General features: G+C 40.1%; 1 protein-coding gene across 1 annotated transcript; it reads left to right on the top strand.

Moving 5' to 3' along the window:
• The first annotated feature begins 4178 nt into the window (after nt 1-4178).
• Nucleotides 4179-6404, top strand: DEFB129 (defensin beta 129). The gene is made up of 2 exons (XM_061437167.1): nt 4179-4285; nt 5950-6404. The coding sequence occupies exons 1-2, from the start codon at nt 4228-4230 to the stop codon at nt 6402-6404; spliced, it is 513 nt and encodes a 170-aa protein (XP_061293151.1). The 5' UTR covers nt 4179-4227.
• Nucleotides 6405-19138: the final 12734 nt, after the last annotated feature.

Genomic DNA, 19138 nt, shown 5'->3' with positions numbered 1-19138 from the left:
AGGAAGTCCACACAGCACAAAGATCTAACGCAGTCAAAAATATTAAATTATTTTTTAATACATAATGTTAGTGTAAATATGTTATCTTGAAAAGCTATCCATTTAGAGAAAATTGTGTACGTAGGACAGGCTCAACAAAATACTTAGCTCAGTTAGAGTTACTCCTGATTTTTTAAGTATAAAACAATAGTTACAGGTACAAGCTGGATTTAGAAAAGGCAGAGGAACCAGAGATCAAATTGCCAACATCTGTTGGACCCTAGAAAAAGCAAGGGAAAACATCTGTTTCTGCTTCACTGACTACACTAAAGCCTTTGACTGTGTGGATCACAACAAACTGTGGGAAAGAGATAGGAATACCAGACCACCTTACCTGCCTCCTTCAAAACCTGTATGCAGGTCAAGAAGCAACAGTTAGAACCAGACATGGAACATCAGACTGGTTTCAAATTGGGAAAAGAATACATCAAGGCTGTATATTGTCACCCTGCTTATTTAACTTGTATGCAGAGTATATCATGCAAAATGCCAGGTTAGATGAACCTCAAGCTGGAATCAAGATTGCCAGGAGAAATATCAACAACTTCAGACATGCAGATGACATACCCTAATGGCTGAAGCCTAAGAGGAACTAAAGAGCCTCTTGATGAAGGTGAAAGAGGAGAGTGAAAAAGCTGGCTTAAAACTCAACATTCAAAAAACAAAGATTATGACCTCTTGTCCCACCGCTTCATGGCAAAAAGATGGGGGGGAAATGGCAACAGTGACAAATCTTATTTTCTTGGGTCCCAAAATCACTGCAGATGGTGACTGCATGAAATTAAAAGATGCTTGCTCCTTGGAAGACAAGCTATAACAAACCTAGACATCATATTAAAAAGCAGAGACATCACTTTGCCAACAAAGGTCCGTCTAGTCAAAGCTATGGTATTTCCAGTCGTCGTGTACAGATGTGAGAGTTGGACCATAAAGAAAGCTAAGTGCTGAGGAACTGATGCTTTTGAACTGTGGTGTTGGAGAAGACTCTTGAGAGTCCCTTGGATAGCAAAAAGATCAAACCTGTCAATCCTAAAGGAAATCAACCCTGAATATTCACTGGATGGACTGAAGCTGAAGCTGCAATACTTCGGCCACATGATGCAAAGACCCGACTCATTAGAAAAGACCCTAATGCTGGGAAAGATTGAAAGTAGGAGGATAAAGGGACGACAGTGGATGAGATAGTTGGGTGGCATCACCAATTCAATGGACATGAGTTTGTGCAAACTCCAGGAGACAGTGAAGGACAGGGAAGCCTAGCATGCTGCAGTTCATGGGGTTGCACAGAGTCAGACATGACCGAGCGACTGAGCAACAACAAATTAGAAAATGTTTGGAGCAATAAAATTAATAAACTTCATAAATTATGGATAAAATTTCAGGTTAGTCAAAATTGTGTTCTTAATCTACCCATCATATCAGACTAAGAGGCAATAAAGGATATTAGGCATTTTTCCCAGTTAAAATACTCCATTTGATATTTCTGCAGACTTTGAAAAATCCATTGCAGTCATGCATTTTTCCCCTTTTCTTCAATCATAAGCTCCATGAATGGCTAAGTTCTGGTTTTCATTGACTTCCATTCATGTTAAATTCAGGCATTCCAGATTTCAAGTGTCACCTAGTGGACAAAGCAAATTTTCCTACTAGCTATCCAAATATCACGAGTTTCAAAACTTTAAGAGAACTCCTAGGAAATGACAAACATCATACTTTCATAATTGTTCTGTAAGACTCATATACATCTAGAGACTTCAAAAGACTGGCCAAAGAATTCTCTAGTATCAAGGAAAATCTTAAAAATTCAAAAGGAAGTAGAGCCTGTTACAGTTTTTACCCTGTGTGGGCAACTCTCAAAAAAAAAAAAATGCATGTGCACAGTATCTTCCAAGATTAAAAATCACATCAGAGAATTCCCCAGGGGTCCAGTGGTTAGGACTCAGAACTTTCGCTGCTGAGGGCCTGGGTTCAATCCCTGGTTGGGGAACTATTTAATAAGATCTCAAAAGCCATGTTGCACAGCCAAAAGAAAAAAAGAAAAAAAATCACTTCTTGACACACCCATGTCAAGCAAATTTGATGTTAACTTAGAGAAAGCTTCAAATTGACTGGTCCTGGAGTGAATTTTAGTGTGAACAAATCAGTTGTTTTAAAAAAAGTTTTGGAATAATTAAAGATATTTGAAAATAGACTGAGTAGTAATTGTTAAATATTATGGAAATTTTATTAATTTTGCCTAGTGTGATGATATTGTGTTGGCTATGTTGGAAAATAACCCTTTTTTCAAAAAAATATTTACTAGAATGTATAGAAATGGAATATTATATTTATAATTTACCTGCATTGTGGGTCAGCTGGTAAGGAATCCACCTGCAATGTGGGAGACCTGGTTTCAATCCCTGGGTTGGGAAGATCCCATGGAGAAGGGAAAGGTTACCCACTGCAGTATTCTGGCCTGGAGAATTCCGTGGGGTTGCAAAGAGTCAGACACGACTGAGCGACTTTCACTCTGAAATATTTCAGCGAAAAATAATGGATCAAGTTCCAAAAAGAAGTATAAAAAAAGAAAATATTCTAACCAGCTGAATACTTGTAGAAATATTGGACCACTATTTATTAAGAAGCCTGAATTTTGCTATGAGAAGCTGATGATCTGAGCCACAGTCAGCTCCAGGTCTTGTTTTTGCTGGCTGTGTACAGCTTCTCCATCTTCAGCTACAAAGGGCGTAATCAATCTGATTTCGGTACTGACCATTTGGTGATGTTCATGTGTAAAGTCGACAATTCAATGCCAAAAAAAAAAAAGATTGATTAAAAAATGGGCAGAGGATCTGAATAGACATTTTTCCAAAGAAGACATACAGATGGCCAACAGGTACATGAAAAGGCATTCAACATCACTAATCACTAGGAAAATGCAAATCAAAAGCACAATGAGATATCACCTCACATCGGTTAGAATATCTATCACCAAGAAAACAAGATAGGTGTTGGCAAGGATGAAGACGGCAAGGAGAAAAGGGAATCTATGTACACTGTTGGTGGAAACGTAAATTGGTTCAGTCACTATAGAAATAATATAGAAGTACCTCAAAAAGTTAAAAATAGAACTACCATACAGTCCAGCAATTCCACTTCTGAGGATATATACAGATATCAAATCATTCCCTGGTGGTCAGACAGTAAAGAATCTACAGGAGACCTGGGTTTGATCCCTGGGTCAGGAAGATCCCCTAGAGAAGGAAATGGCAAACTACTCCAGTGTTCTTACCTGGGAAATTCCACAGACAGAGGAGCCTGGTGGGCTACAGTCCATGGGGTCACGAAGAGTCAGACATGGCTGAGCAACTAACATCTTCACTTCTACTTGACACTAATATAATGTTATATGTTAATTACATTTCATTTTTTTTAAGAAGCTAAAGTTATGCCAAGAACTGCTTCCCACAAACTCATTCAACAAACATGTATTGAGTTCTCATGTTAATTTGGCACCCATGGAGAAAACAGTACAGAAAAGACAAAGTCTCTATCCTCCAGGAGTCTATGGCTATACAAGCTCTGTTCTTCTGATTCTCATACATTAAATGCCTCAGGCCTAACTCTAGGCTCACAAAGGGTAAAGCAGATACCCTAAATAAATCTTAAGAGGAAGAAACGTAAAGAGCTTGTGTTTTCTTTCATGTCTTATGTGTCTTATAATTCCCCCCAGGATTAAGAACAGGAAATTTCTTGCATGAGGTATTCAGGTAGTCATTCATTGGAAGGACTGATGCTGAAGTTGAAGCTCCAATACTTTGGCCACAGCTGATGGGCTGACTCATTGGAAAAGACCCTGATGCTGGGAAAGATTTAAGACAGGAGAAGGGGACGACAGAGGATGAGATGGTTGGGAGGCATCACCGACTCAGTGGACATGAGTTTGAGCAAGCTCCAGGAAATGGTGATGGACAAGGAAGCCTGGCATGCTTCAGTTCATGGGGTCACAAAGAGTCGGACACAACTGAGCAACTGAACCGAACTGAACTGATTCTCAAACAGAATCATAGAAAACACAATTGCTGTGAGCTTTGGCTGCACTTGACTGCTCAGAGCCTAAGGCCATGAAGACGCCTATAAAGGCTGGAGCTCAAGAATATGAACCCAGATCCAAGGCTTCTTCTCTTGGAAGAAGAGAAGCTTCCAGCCATGAAGCTCCTTTTCCCTATCTTTGCCAGCCTCATGCTACAGTGGCAGGTGAACACAGGTAATGTGAAATCCTGGGTCTAAGAGGGAGTGGTTGGAGGAAGCAGAGATTTGGCCGTCCTTGATAACGGAAACCCAAAGAGACACTGAAAATGAGATGCCCAAAGATACAGCTGAAAAGTTTATATTGCATCAGTCATTCACCATCCGTCACATAGTCCCACAGGCTCCAAACCCAGACTGTGTCTGATGGGGATACACATGGAGCTACAAAGGAAGTAGGGTATTGTTTGTGAACTCAGAAATTATTCAGTATATAAAACTGCCTCCTTGCCCCCTACATAGCTATCACCTGGGATTCAGGCCAAGTCTACCCCATTTTTGCTCTATTTCTAATTTAAACTATCTCTAGGTAAAAGGTTTGATCAGTTTATATTTCAGTGTAACAAGAAGGAAGACCTCAAAATTACGCTCAAGAAAAAAAATCTACTCTCAGGATTCAGTGAACAGGTCTATGTTCTCCATCTCAACTTTTTCAGACTTCTACAGAGTTTCATTCCTTTTCTCAGCCTTTGTTTTACTGGAAACCCCCAAATTACCCACAAGAGCCTCTAGGGACACATCAGGGCAAATGGCTAAGTCAGAAGTTTGGCCACTGTTTTCTGCAATGGAGACAGAAGCATTGAGACTTGTTTCAGAATACAAGAATCTTCCAGATTTTAAATGGGCAATGGGTCAAGGAAGGGAAAGTAAAAGAGTAGTCAAAGATGTGTCTAATTTTTTTATCTTGGGACCCTAAGAAAAGGGTTATAATATAAGTAAGTATGGTTGTGTCATCTCTGGTAAAGTCAAATTTGAGTCTCAAATCCCACATAAGATAAGGTTAATCAGTGTAGCTGCTTAAAATACAATATTTTACTGTGTTTTCTCTGGTGAGAAACAATATTGAAATGCCTGTGAACAGTAGATGCTACATAAATCTCTTGTATTTTATGGAAAATCTGTTGAATTGTTGAGTGAAGGAGAAGCTTCTGGATTTGGGGAAAAAAATAGATGAACCATTAGGATGGAAAAACATTCAACAGATGAAGATGAGATACTACACTAAGCAGGGGATTTAGAGATAGAGATAACAATGCAGGAATTATCTTCATAGAGATGAGGTTAAGGCTATGCTAATAAATAAGATGCTGAGGGACATAGTGTTCACAGAGGATGAAAATGATAGAACACCATGCTGCAAGAACCACAGGTCAAGTGATTGTTGAGGAGGGTGAGGTCGTAGACCACTGAGTTTGGCAAGAAGCCAGAACTTCTGAACAGTCTAGTTGATTCTCTTTTGAAACTCTTCCTTGGGTTACTTTTATGAGAGATTTTACTCTTCTCTGTATTTCCTAGGATCCTGGGAAGAGATAATAACACTCAACAAGTGTCTAAGATGTTATATATTGGAGACCTAAAATCTTAACCCTGAAGCAAATGAGTTTCCTTTTCTTCTTAAGGTTTTAATTATTCAATGAGACAAGACTAGAGATTTATTTTGGATTTCAGAGATGTACAAAGATGCTCTTGGCCTGCCTGTTGCCTCCATCAACGTCTCTAACCACTGTACTTTAAATTTAGCATTAACAAATTCACTCTGACTCCATTCCTCTCGCTCTACCAATTTTAATATCACATCTAGTTATTAACCTTAGCGCATTGTTTTCTGTTTTATTTGTGCAGAATACTTTGGCTTGAGAAGATGCGTAATGGGTTTGGGGAGATGCAAAGAGCACTGCAACATGGATGAAAAAGAGTTAGATAAATGCAAAAAGAAAACATGTTGTATTAGATCAAAAGTGGTTCAACTGATAAAAAACTACATACAAAATGAAATGCTCCATATGCTTAAAGAGGACTCTCAGAAAGTGCTAAAAATTACCAAGAATTTTAGTGTCATGATGCAGACCGAACATCATAATTTATCTGTTCTGCCCAAAATCAAAAGTGCCAGTGCTTTTGCCAAGATCAACACCATCATCATCCCAAATGCCACCATTGTGAACTCTGCCACCACCAACCCCGTGAACTCAGGGAAGATAATACACACTGCTACTTCTACCAGAAAAAGAAGAGATTTAGGCACTGACTCCCCACCACCAGCACCACCTCCATCGTATATACTTCCGACAGCGTAACTGGAGCTGGAGAAGCAGATGAGCAGGGATTCGGGTCTCTCCCTTAAAACACCAAGTTCCTCTTTATCTATTCTATCTATAAACTGAGACAGAACTGTTTCCTCTGTTATCAGTCATTCAATAAACACTGTTCAAGCACCCACAGTTTATATAATTTTATCTTTCTCACAGGAGCCTCACAGAGGAGACAGAGCTAGAAAGTAATAGAATTCTAGTTTACATGCTCAGGAGAAAGTGAGCAACAGAAATGCTGACTGTGTTGAATTTAACCCGTCGATGAGCCAAAGTAAGCCTCTGTAACAAAAATTTATGGTTCTCATATTATGTGCTTTTCTTGGGGTGATAGGAATGGAAACAGCAGACATATTTTCTTTTTCCATAGATTTTTTTTTTCCCATAGAAAGGCCCATATAAGGTGGGGAGACCAAGTTTACCTTCTCCACAGAAGAAATTCATGAGGCCACTTAAGATAAAAATATGGGGCGGGCAGAGGGGGAAGATATGACTTCTGTCTCTGATCCAAGGCATTTTCAACCAGATTCCTGAAGGGACAACAGGTAAAGTGCTGCTTCCAGTGGATACAGGCTACAAACCACAAATGCAAACCATGGAGGTAATTTTTAATTTTCAAGTAGCTGCATTAAAAAGGTAAAAATAAATAGGTGAATTGAATGTTAATAATACATTTTGTTTAATGCAGTTAGTTCAAAGCCTTGACATTTCAATATGCAATTAATGTAAAAATTATTTGAAATATTTGCCTTTTTTTGGTACGTCTTTGAAATTTCTTATGTATATTACTGTTACAGCATATTTCATCATACTAGTCATATTTCAAGTGCTCGATAGTCCCATGTGGCTTAAATTTTCAGCCTCTAGAACTATGAGAAAATCCATATCTGTTGTTAAAGCCACCCAACCTATGGTATTTTGTTATAGCAGCCCAAGCAGACCAGTGAGTCATAAAGAGATGGTATTGGGACTTCCTTAATGGCCCAGTGACTAAGATTCTGCACTCCCAAAGCAGGCAGCCCTGGTTCAGTCTCTGATTAGAGGACTAGATCCCACATGCTACAACTAAGTGTTCATATGCCACAGCTAAATGTCCTGCATGCTGCAGCCAAGATCAAAGATCCCAAATGCTGTAACTGAGACCCAGCACAGCCAAATAAATAAATAAAAATAAATACTGAAAAAAGTAAGAGAGAGATGATATCCTTTTCCTCCTTCTTGCTGAGCTCTGGGTAAAAATTAAAGGTAGGAACAACAGATGCCTCTTAAAAGACTCCAAGCCTCTCTGCCTTCATTCTGGGTTTGTCAATAAGGAAAATTGAGCATTCTTAGTAGAATTTGTATACTTAAATCAAAGATATCAGTTTATATGAAGTTACAGTAAGATGTGTAGAGATGAATGACTTTCACTTTTCATTCACTTTCATAGTAAGATGTGACTGTTTTATTGTTAACTCTGAGAATAAAAGCCACAGAATGCATAGTAAAAGGCAATAAGCATGGAATAATTGTTTAATAATTGTCAGACAATTTGAATTTTTACACACAAACTGGGTTTGAATTTACTAATAAATACCAAAAGTTGCTATTTTAGAGTGAAAATAAAGGAGTCCCTTTGTGCTCAGTGCCCTGCACACACACTTTGCAAGTGACAGCAATCGGAGTTTGACTTCAAATTCCAGCATATGGGTTAAATTGTACTCAGTCATGTCCTACTCTTTGCAACCCCATTGACTGTACCCTGCCAGGCTCCTCTGTCCATGGGATTTTTCCAGGCAAGAATAATGGAGTGAGTTGCCATTTCCTCTTCTAGGGGATCTTCCCAACCCAGGGATTGAACCCATGTCTCCTGCATCTCCTGTGTTGGCAGGTGGGTTCTTTACCACTGAGCCACCTGGGAAGCACTAGGAGTTGAAAGGATCACAGCGATTATCATTGCTTTTGGAACAGCTGCAATTGGCTATCTAGCTGACAAAAGATTTTATGTTAAGATTACTGCAGCAAATCTATGGTAAGCATTCACAATCAGAAAGACAACTTCAAGACAGTATATGCTTTTAACTTGAAGATTTAGAAAATAAAAGCTGTATGGTAGTTGTTTCTTTAAATTTGTCAGCAAAGTGATGTCTCTGCTTTCTAATATGTTGTCTAGGTTTGTCATAGTTTTGTTCTGTTTAATTTTGCTTTGGAGATTGGATGTTTATCAACAAACTGCTCTCTAAAGTATATTGTATCAAGTTAAAGTCACAGGAACAGTACAGAGCTGTCCCTGTTTTGCTTCACCTTTGCCAAGTAGCTAGAAGGCATATTTTCAAGGACTGGGAGCTAATCTTCTAGATATTCTATGAGTACTCAGTAAATTTACCCAGTAGCCAGTTAGACAGTCTAACCAAATCTGTTTGACCTGATGGCAGAGCTTTCTGCTTTATCATCTGCCCACTGCCCAACTTCAGATCTCATCTGAAGTCTAATAAATACTGGAGCTCCAGGCAAGTAACACAGGTAGCTCTGTCCTATCCACCCCACTGCACTCTCCCCAGGCATGTCCCCATCCTTCAGGCAAGAAGTTCTTGCCTCTGGCTTTTGCTGCTGTCTGTTCCTCACTTCACTAACCTTAAGTAACCTGAAATTCTCCATATTGAGAACAGAGTGATGGAGGGGAGGGGAGACAGAAACAAAAGCACTAGGTACATCTGTTTTTAAATGGAAGGAAAATTTTTAAATGCCCATCTATGGAAAGAGGAAGAAATGAGAAAGAGGAGAGGTTTTTATTTATTTTTTTCTATTTTTATTTTATTTTTAAACTTTACAAATTGTATTAGTTTTGCCAAATATCAAAATGAATCTGCCACAGGTATACATGTGTTCCCCATCCTGAACCCTCCACCCTCCTCCCTCCCCATACCATCCCTCTGGGTCGTCCCAGTGCACTAGCCCCAAGCATCCAGTATCGTGCATCGAACCTGGACTGGCGACTCGTTTCATACATGATATTATACATGTTTCAATGCCATTCTCCCAAATCTTCCCACCCTCTCCCTCTTCCACAGAGTCCATAAGACTGTTCTATACATCAGTGTCTCTTTTGCTGTCTCGTACACAGGGTTATTGTTAGCATTTTTCTAAATTCCATATATATGCGTTAGTATACCGTATTGGTGTTTTTCTTTCTGGCTTACTTCACTCTGTATAATAGGCTCCAGTTTCATCCACCTCATTAGAACTGATTCAAATGTATTCTTTTTAATGGCTGAGTACTACTCCATTGTGTATATGTACCACAGCTTTCTTATCCATTCATCTGCTGATGGGCATCTAGGTTGCTTCCATGTCCTGGCTATTATAAACAGTGCTGCGATGAACATTGGGGTACACGTGCCTCTTTCCCTTCTGGTTTCCTCAGTGTGTATGCCCAGCAGTGGGATTGCTGGATCATAAGGCAGTTCTATTTCCAGTTTTTTAAGGAATCTCCACACTGTTCTCCACAGTGGCTGTACTAGTTTGATTCCCACCAACAGTGTAAGAGGGTTCCCTTTTCTCCACACCCTCGAGGAGAGGTTTTTAAAAGAAGCTAGACTTCTCTGAATATATCCTGTTTTGAAGATTTGACTTAGAAATTATTTAAACATTTTACCTAATATAAACAGGTAAAGTGTGTATTGAATTGATAGCATAACCACAAACAGAAGAGCTATTTGAAGTAGCAGATATTTGAAATAATCTCTCCCATTTTGTTTGTAAAAAGAAAAGATAGAAAAAGTAAAATACATGTTCATCAATAGGAAGTATTAGTTGCTCAGTTGTGCCAGACTCTGCGACTGCATGGACTGCAGCCCACCAGGCTCCTCTGTCTATGGGATTTTCCAGACAAGGATACTGGAGTGGGTTGCCATTTCTTTCTCCAGGAGATCTTCCCGACCCAGGGATAGAACCTGGGTCTCCTGCACTGCAGGCAGATTCTTTACCAACTGAGCTATGATGGAAGCTCAATAGGGTCCATCAAAAGGGTTTAACTAAACCACTGTATGTTCATATATAAAAAGTTATGTAAAATTAGAAAAAAATAATGGAGATCTATATTTTTCAATATGAAGTGAGCTCTTAGACATGTTAAATTTTTAAAAGGACGCTGAAGAACAATAAGTATAGGATGATGCAATTATTTATTTTCTATAATTTATTATAAAAAGTGAAGTGAAAGTCATTCAGTCATGTCCGACTCTTTGCAACCCCGTAGACTGTACAGTCCATGGAATTCTCCAGGCCAGAATACCGGAGTGGGTAGCTGTTCCCTTCTCCAAGGAATCTTCCCAACCCAGGGATTGAACCCAGGTCTCCCACATTGCAGGCAGATTCTCTTGGATTCCTTACCATCTGAGCCATCAGGGAAGTTCATAATTTATTAATATCATGGAGTAAATTTGGCTGTTTTTCCTTTCAGTGTACAGTTCTATGAATTTTAACATCTTTAGATTCATGCAACCATCACCACAAACAGGACATTGTTTCATTGCTCTGAAACATACCACTTTGTATTCAAACTCTAATTGCACCATAACTCCTGGCAACCAGTGATCTATTTTGCCTGTAGTTTTGCCTTATCTGAAAATATCACAAAAATGGAATGTTTGAGGCTGACTTCTCTCATTTAACATGGCTTTAAGATTCATCCAAATTTCCCAAATATATTAATATCAATAATACGTTCCTTTTTACTGCTAAATAGTATTGTATTCTAGACATTTAATACTGGTTTTTTATCCTTTCACTCACTGAAGGACATTTGGTTTGTTTGCAGTTTTTTGACTAACACAAGTAAAGTTGCTATAAACATTTGCTTATAGATTTTTGTGTTATTAAAAGTTTCCATTTTACTAAGGTAAATACCCAGGTGTAAGACTGCTAGGTTCTATGGTAAAGATACATTTAACGTTAAAGGAAACTGAAAACCCTTTTCCAGAGTGACTGAGGCATTTTCCATTGCCACCCCCTGAAAATTCATCAAGGGAAACATCTTGCAAAATGGAGTTGAGAGGTCAGAAGGGGGAGCTCTCATACTCTACCACTCAAGGTTAATTGCATTATCAACAAGAAGAAAGTTAATACTTTACTACCCAGCAGGAAAAGGAAAGAATTTCTCCTTGCCTGCCTATAGCCTTACCAATGACAAAACTGTCACTATTCAGCGAATGAAAAAGCCACTACGCTTTTCAGTGGCCTTTCAGTGCCCAGTTTACTCCCACAAACTGGTTTTAACAGCCTCTCTCAACTCCCCCTTCTTCTCCGTAAAAGAACGTTTTCTCTACTTTTGTTCTCTGGACTTGCCTGTGGTTTACAATAGATTTATGCATCTCACATTGTGATTCTTTGCTGTTCCTGAATAAACCCATTTTACTTGTAAAACAACTGGCTGTTTTATTGTTTTGTTGCAGGAAGGAGGATCCCTTCCAGGGCCCAAGAGTGGGCTCTTGTCTAACACTTGGAAATGAATAGTCTGAGAAGACACACATGTTGACAAAGCAAGAGACTTTATTGGGAAGGGATGCCCAGGCTGAGAGCAGCAGAGTAAGGGAACTCAGGGGAACTACTCCACCCATGAGGCTTGCAGCCTTGAGTTTTATGGTAATTGGATTGATTTCCAGGTTGTCTCTGGCCGATCACTCTGACTTAGGCTCCTTTCTGGTTGTGTGCATGGCTCAGCCAAGATGGATTCCAGAGAGGATTCTGGGAGGTTGGTAGGACGAATGGACTGGAGACTCCTCTCTCCTTTTGACCTATCCCGAATTTTTCTGCTTGGTGGTAGCTTGTTAGTTCTTCATTCTTTACCAGCACCTCCTTTCGAAGGTAACTCATGCAAGTGGCTACTATCTTGCATGGCCAGGGTGGCTGGTTTCAGTCAGTGTTTCCTTTAACAGTTTTAGGTCAACACCAGCAATGGGTGAGATTTCCATTTGCTTCACATCCTTGCCAGCACTTAATGTTGTCAGTGTGAAATGAAAATATGTCCTGCCATATCAATAAACAAACACTCTTTTCCATCAACACAAGAGAAGACTCTACACATGGACATCACTGGATGGTCAATACCGAAATCAGATGGATTATATTCTTTGCAGCCAAAGATGGAGAAGCTCTATACAGTTAGCAAAAATAGGACCAGGAGCTGACAGTGGCTCAGACCATGAACTCCTTATTGTCAAATTCAGATTTAAATTGAAGACAGTAGGGGAAACCACTAGACCATTTAAGTATGACCTAAATCAAATCCCTTACGATTGTACAGTGGAAGTGAGAAATAGATTCAAGGGATTAGGTTTGATAGATAGAGTGCCTGAAGAACTATGGATGGAGGTTCATGACATTGTACAGGAGGCAGGGATCAAGACCATACCCATGGAAAAGAAATGCAAAAAGGCAAAATGGTTTTCTGATGAGGCCTTACAAATAGCTGTGAATAGAAGAGAAGTGAAAGGCAAAGGAGAAAAGATTTACCCATTTGAATGCAGAGTTCCAAAGAATAGCAAGGAGAGAAGAAAGCCTTCCTCAGTGACCAATGCAAAGAAATAGAAGAAAGCAATAGAATGGGAAAGACTAGAAATCTCTTCAAGAAAATTAGAGATCCCAAGGGAACATTTCTTTCAAAGATGGGTTCAACAAAGGACAGAAATCCTATGGACCTAACAGAAGCAGAAGATGTTAAGAAGAGGTGGCAAGAATACGAAGAACTATACAAAAAAGATCTTCACAATCCAGATAATCACAATGATGTGATCACTCACCTAGAGCCAGACATCCTGGAATGAGAAGTCAAGTGGGCCTTAGAAAGCATCACTACAAACAAAGCTAGTGAAGGTGATGGAATTCCATTTGAGCTATTTCAAATCCTAAAGGATGATGCTGTGAACGTGCTGTACTCAATATGCCAGCAAATCTGGAAAACTCAGCAGTGGCCACAGGACTGGAAAAGGTCAGTTTTCATTCCAATCCCAAAGAAAGGTAATGCCAAAGAATGCTCAAACTACCACACAATTGCACTCATCTCACACGCTAGTAAAGTAATGCTCAAAATTCTCCAAGCCAGGCTTCAACAGTACGTGAACAGTGAACTTCCAGATATTTAAACTGGTTTTAGAAAAGGCATAGGACCCAGAGATCAAATTGCCAAAATCCGCTGGATCATCAAAAAAGCAAGAGAGTTCCAGAAAAACATCTATTTCTGCTTCATTGACTATGCCACCACCTTTGATAGTGTGGATCACAACAAACTGTGGAAAATTCTGAAAGAGATGGGAACACCAGATCACCTTATCTGCCACCTGAGAAATCTGTATGTAGATCAAGAAGCAACAGTTAGAACTGGACACGGAACAACAGACTGCTTCCAAATCGGGAGAGGAGTACATCAAGGCTATATACTGTCATCCTGCTTATTTAACTTACATACAGAGTACATCATGAGAAATGCTGGACTGGATGAAGCACAAGCTGGAATCAAGATTGCCAGGAGAAATATCAATAATCTCAGATATGTAGATGACACCACTCTGATGGCAGAAAGCGAAGAAGAACTAAAGAGACTCTTGATAAAAGGGAAAGAGGAGAGTGAAAAATTTGGCTTAAAATTCAACATTCAGAAAACTAAGATCATGGCATTCGGTCCCATCACTGCATGGAAAATCGATGGGGAAACAGTGGAAACAGTGACAGACTTAATTTTGGGGGGCTCCAAAATCACTGCAGATGGTGACTGCAGCCATGAAATTCAAAGATGCTTGCTTCTTTGAAGAAAAGCTATGACCAAGCTAGACAGCATATTAAAAAGCAGAGACATTACTTTGCCAACATAGGTCCATCCAGTCAAGGCTATGGTTTTTCCAGTAGTCATGTATAGATGTGAGAGTTGGACTATAAAGAAAGCTGAGTGCCGAAGAATTGATGTTTTTGAACTGTGGTGTTGGAGAAGACTCTTGAGAGTCCCTTGGACTGCAAGGAGATCCAACCAGTCTATCCTAAAGGAAATCAGTCCTGCATATTCATTGGAAGGACTGATGCTGAGGCTGAAACTCTAAAACTTTGGCCACCTGATGTGAAGAACTGACTCATTGGAAAAGAACCTGATGCTGGGAAAGACTGAAGGCAGGAGGAGAAGGGGATGACAGAGGATGAGATGTTTGGATGGCATCACTGACTTGATGAACATGAGTTTGAACAACCTCTGGGAGCTGGTGATAGGGAAGCCTGCGGTCCAGCGGTCCATGGGGTCACAAAGAGTCATATACAACTTAGTGACTGAACTGAAGGGACCCAGAGTAGATTTTTCTCCTCTGTCTTCAACTTTACAAGAAACCAGAGCCATTGTACCAGCAAAGGCCCCTTGTGCCCATCTGCTTCCTTGGGAGTTCCAAATGGATTTGAGTAAGTCTCTCCTTGTTCTAGGATCTCCCATATTGGTTGATGTTAGGTAGTTAGAATAGGAAACAGGAGTCCAGAATGGCGCGGTGGCTAAAAGACAAGGAAGGGAAAAGCCCGGGAAAATAGAACAAAGGAAGGTCCGAGGACCGGAGTGAGGACCTCAGGTAGAAGCACTCCTGGCTAGCCCAATTTACATAGGACAGGCCCAGGGGGAGGAAAAACACATATAAAAAGAGGAGCCAAAGGGCCGGGGATCTGTCTCTCTCTTTCTTTCATCCCCACCTCCCCCTCATGCCCTGAGTGCGCAGGGACGCGCTTCTCTTTGGGTCGGCATGCCCTCACAACTCGAGGATGGATTTTCCTGATATTTTCTAAGTAAAATAGAGCTGTAACACAGAGCTGTAACACTGATTTGTTTAAGAGCTATAACACGGTCTGTTCGAGACCTGAGAGCTATAACACGGTCTGTCCAAGACCCAAGAGCTGTGACGTGCCGAGGGCTTTAATGTCCATCACTCCAAATCTTTGTTGTGATGAGACAGAACCGAGGAGCATACACTCGCCTGACAGCTGAGATCTTGAATTTTTAATTTGATGAGGTATAACAGGTACCTGCTCCCTCCCATTAAAGTACTGAAGAGAGACCTGGCTGAAAGATATCTGGCACTGGTAGATATATCCATCCAAGGTCTGGATACTGGGTGGGGCTTGGTTGGAAGTTACCAAGAAATACCCCAGGCCGGATTGGAAGACACCTCGGTGGCTCCCTTGTAGAAAGACATAAGACAGAACTTGCGAGTACCTAGTTAACTGTGTCACAGGGAGGAAACCAATTCTGACTCCCTGTTGGAAACTGCTTCTTTGACTTGCTTTTATTATTATAATCATACTCAGTGGCTTGCCTGAAGGACCCTGCCCCTCTGCTTGACTGTAAACTGAAGTGCCTTTGTTCAGCTCATGGAGGGATAGTTTGTCCCTACCAACCTGTGAATAGAAGAGATCAACACACCCCCTTCCAAAGGCTGGCCATTTCCTTGGAGATGTTTTGCAGGACTGAAGACCCTTTCACTTTAGTTCCCCACTGCATCTCCCTCTCTATTCTGCCTTTTGACTTTAGTTCCTCATTGCTTCTTTCTGATCTATAAAAGAACCTGGCATCCAGACCCCAATAAGATGGTAATTTTGAGGCTCTAGCCTGCCATCTTCTCATTTTGCCGGCTCCCCGATTAAAGTCTCTTCCTTGCCTCGACACCTTGTCTCTGGGGTCCATTGGCCTATCGTTCGGGGAGCAGAGTGAGCTTGGACTCTGTAGGTAACAACAAATCTCGCCCTAAATATTGAGGGGGCTCTTTAATGCGTATGCAGTTAAAAATTAAAAGCTGGCTCGGTAAAACCTTAAACAAGGCCTTCTAGGGGAAAGCTCAGATGTCTCTGTGTCTTTGAGATGTATCTGACCTTCCTAGGTTGTTCTGTTTGTCCGTGTTAGCCTATAAGAAGTCTTTTTGCATTTTTAATCGTTGGCAACTCTATGGAGATATTTATTGGTGGTATAATGATATAGTCTTTAAAAATTTGAGAAACTCTCAAGTTATTAAATCTAGAGTGCTCTCGTTGCAAACAACTGTTTTGTTGGTACCTATAAAAGTCAAATTAACTGAAGAACTTTTCTTGAGGAAGAAAAATTGGTTTAGGAAGCTCATTGTGGTTTTCCCCTCAATGGGCCTTACAGATGCTAATAAGAGCATTAAGAATATCAACAAACAACTTGGAGGGGAAAAAAAAAGTCTAGCTATTATTTCAAGGAGGTAAAAAAAATTTTTTTAAGGCATTACCTAAAATGAATAAAAAATTCTTTGGATGATTACTTAGAATGGGATAAATAGACATTTATGTGATTAAACGATTCGATATTACTACACTACCCAAAGTTAATGAGCCATGAAGGACACCCTACTGGTCCCCAACAATAAAAACCAACCAAGTCTGTTCTATTACCCCAGTTTAAGTTATATATTTAAGGGACTAGAAAAATTTACACTGAGATATCCTACCAATTATTTTGGGACAGTTAGGCCAAAAAGCCTGACTTCCTCAGCTGTACCCAACTCTGGGGATCCCAGAGCCTTTTATATAAAAGTAAAGTAAAATAGACAGGGAACAAAAAGAAAAAACCTTCTAAATGCTCCCCTAAGACCAAAGCTTGTTGGTTGGATCCTTATGAAAACTAAAGTTAAAGGTATAGAAAAAGTTGGTGGAATTTTACAGCTCTTATTTAATTATATTGTGGGATAAATAAGGCATATAAATTGCATTGAGGAAATATTAACTAAAAGTACTGAGGAAACCTGAGCCAACAGGGGCTCATAAAATAAAAATAATGATTTTGCTTTGATTTAATTTATAAACTCAGAAAGATCTTTGCTAAATACCTTATACAAACCTTTGAAGATGTGATAAATTAAAGCTCTAAAGTTATAAAACATAGAACTTCATAAAGTACATTTCAGTTTGATAAAAATCTTGCCACTGATTTTAGTAACTTTAGGCAACAAAACTATTTGAAAAACTAAGCAACTGCCTTTGTCTCACAAATGTCTAAACCAGAGTATGAATATAGGCCACGAGGACCTAGACTAAGCCCAATTAAGCAGGCAAGACCTGAAAGACCAAAGGGGGGAAAAAGTGGCAGTTTTAAATCTAAATTACTGAGACTGTTCCCACTGCAAAACGTTACAGATGATTGTTCTTTAGTCGCTGGGCTGTGCCCCACTCTTTGCGACCCCGTGGACTTCAGCCTGCCAGGTTTCCCTGTTACAGATAGTAAGCCTTAATCATCTGAGCAAGCAACTTTAAGATATTCCGACTGTTTATTAACTAGTAAGTTTATATCAATATTGTGATACCTGGTTCATATCTAAGCTTTTACTAAAGCCATGAGATCTCTGGTTTGTTTATGTCATGTACACTTTATATGTATGAGCTATCTCTACTTCTAAAAGGTAATTAAAGCTGGGACGGGAAATACCCTTAAAATTTCCCTTAGAATTGTAAATATCTCTTACAAAAGGGTAACTTCTTAGTTTTCAGAGCTTTTCATATGTCTGATGCTTTCTTAAAAACAATTAACCTAAAGTAATCCTTCTGTCAAAGAGATATATTTTGGGGTGGCAAACTCTGCTACCCTTTCTGTAGTGAGCTGTGGGACCTCTCAACCCAAATATACTATTCCACTCTGCACCGTCCAAACCAAAAATACAGCTCCTAAATTACTATTCTCATAATTCATTTTATATCAAAACTGTAACAAAAAATCTTCCAACAAACAAAGCCCAGGGCCAGATGGCTTCACAGGCGAATTCTACCAAAAGTTTAGAGAAGAGCTAAACTAAACCTAGGGGCTTCCCCGGTGGCTCAGAGAGTAAAGAATCCACCTGCAGTACAAGAGACCTGGGGTGGATCCCTCAGTTGGGAAGAACCCCTGGAGAAGGGCATGACAACCCACTGCAATATTTTTTCCTGGAGAATCCCCATGGACAGAGAAGCCTGGTTGACCACAGTCCACGGGGTCACAAAGAGTCAGACATGACTGAGCGACTAAGCACAGCACAGCAAACTAAACCTATCCTGCTAAACTTTTCCTGCTTAAACTCTTCCAGAAAATTTTAGTAAAACTAAGAAGTAAGCAACTATGAACTGTCTTTACATGGCATTTTATAAATTGGGGGAAATAACTATCTGAAGACCTGTTCTGCCAGGCTGTCCCCTGAGCACAGAGTCCCTCATTTCTGCTCTCCACACTGAACTCCTTTCAGGGGATGGGTCAGCTACAGCAGCATATGACTTAATCCTTGTAAAGTCAGATGGCAATTGCCAATTTGTAGTTGACAGGGAGCCCCTTTCACATGGACACCCAATATAAACTTGTTGCAAAACCAGAAACAGTTCAAATTTGCTGTCTCAGTTTCCCCTCATAGGTATGCTTGCGTGCTAAGTCACTTCAGTAGTGTCTGACTCTGCGACCCTCCAAGCTCCTCTGTCCATAGGATTCTCCAGGCAAGAATACTGGAGTGGGTTGCCATGCCCTCCTCCAGGGGATCTTCCCGACCCAGGGATCGAACCCACGTCTCCTATGGCTCCTGCCTTGCAGGCAGATTTGTTAGGGGAAGCACACTGACTGAAACAGCCCACCCTGGCTGGGCACCATAGTAAACATTTGCATGAGTTGTTAGGAGGTCCTGGTAAGGAACACGGAACTAATAAGCCACCAGCAAGAAGAGTTCGGGAAAAGTCAAAAGGAGACACCACATATC

This window comes from Bos javanicus, chromosome 13 (assembly GCF_032452875.1).
Source record: "Bos javanicus breed banteng chromosome 13, ARS-OSU_banteng_1.0, whole genome shotgun sequence".
NCBI classification, from domain to species: Eukaryota; Metazoa; Chordata; class Mammalia; order Artiodactyla; family Bovidae; genus Bos; species Bos javanicus.
This window is presented reverse-complemented; position numbering and strand designations above follow the sequence as displayed.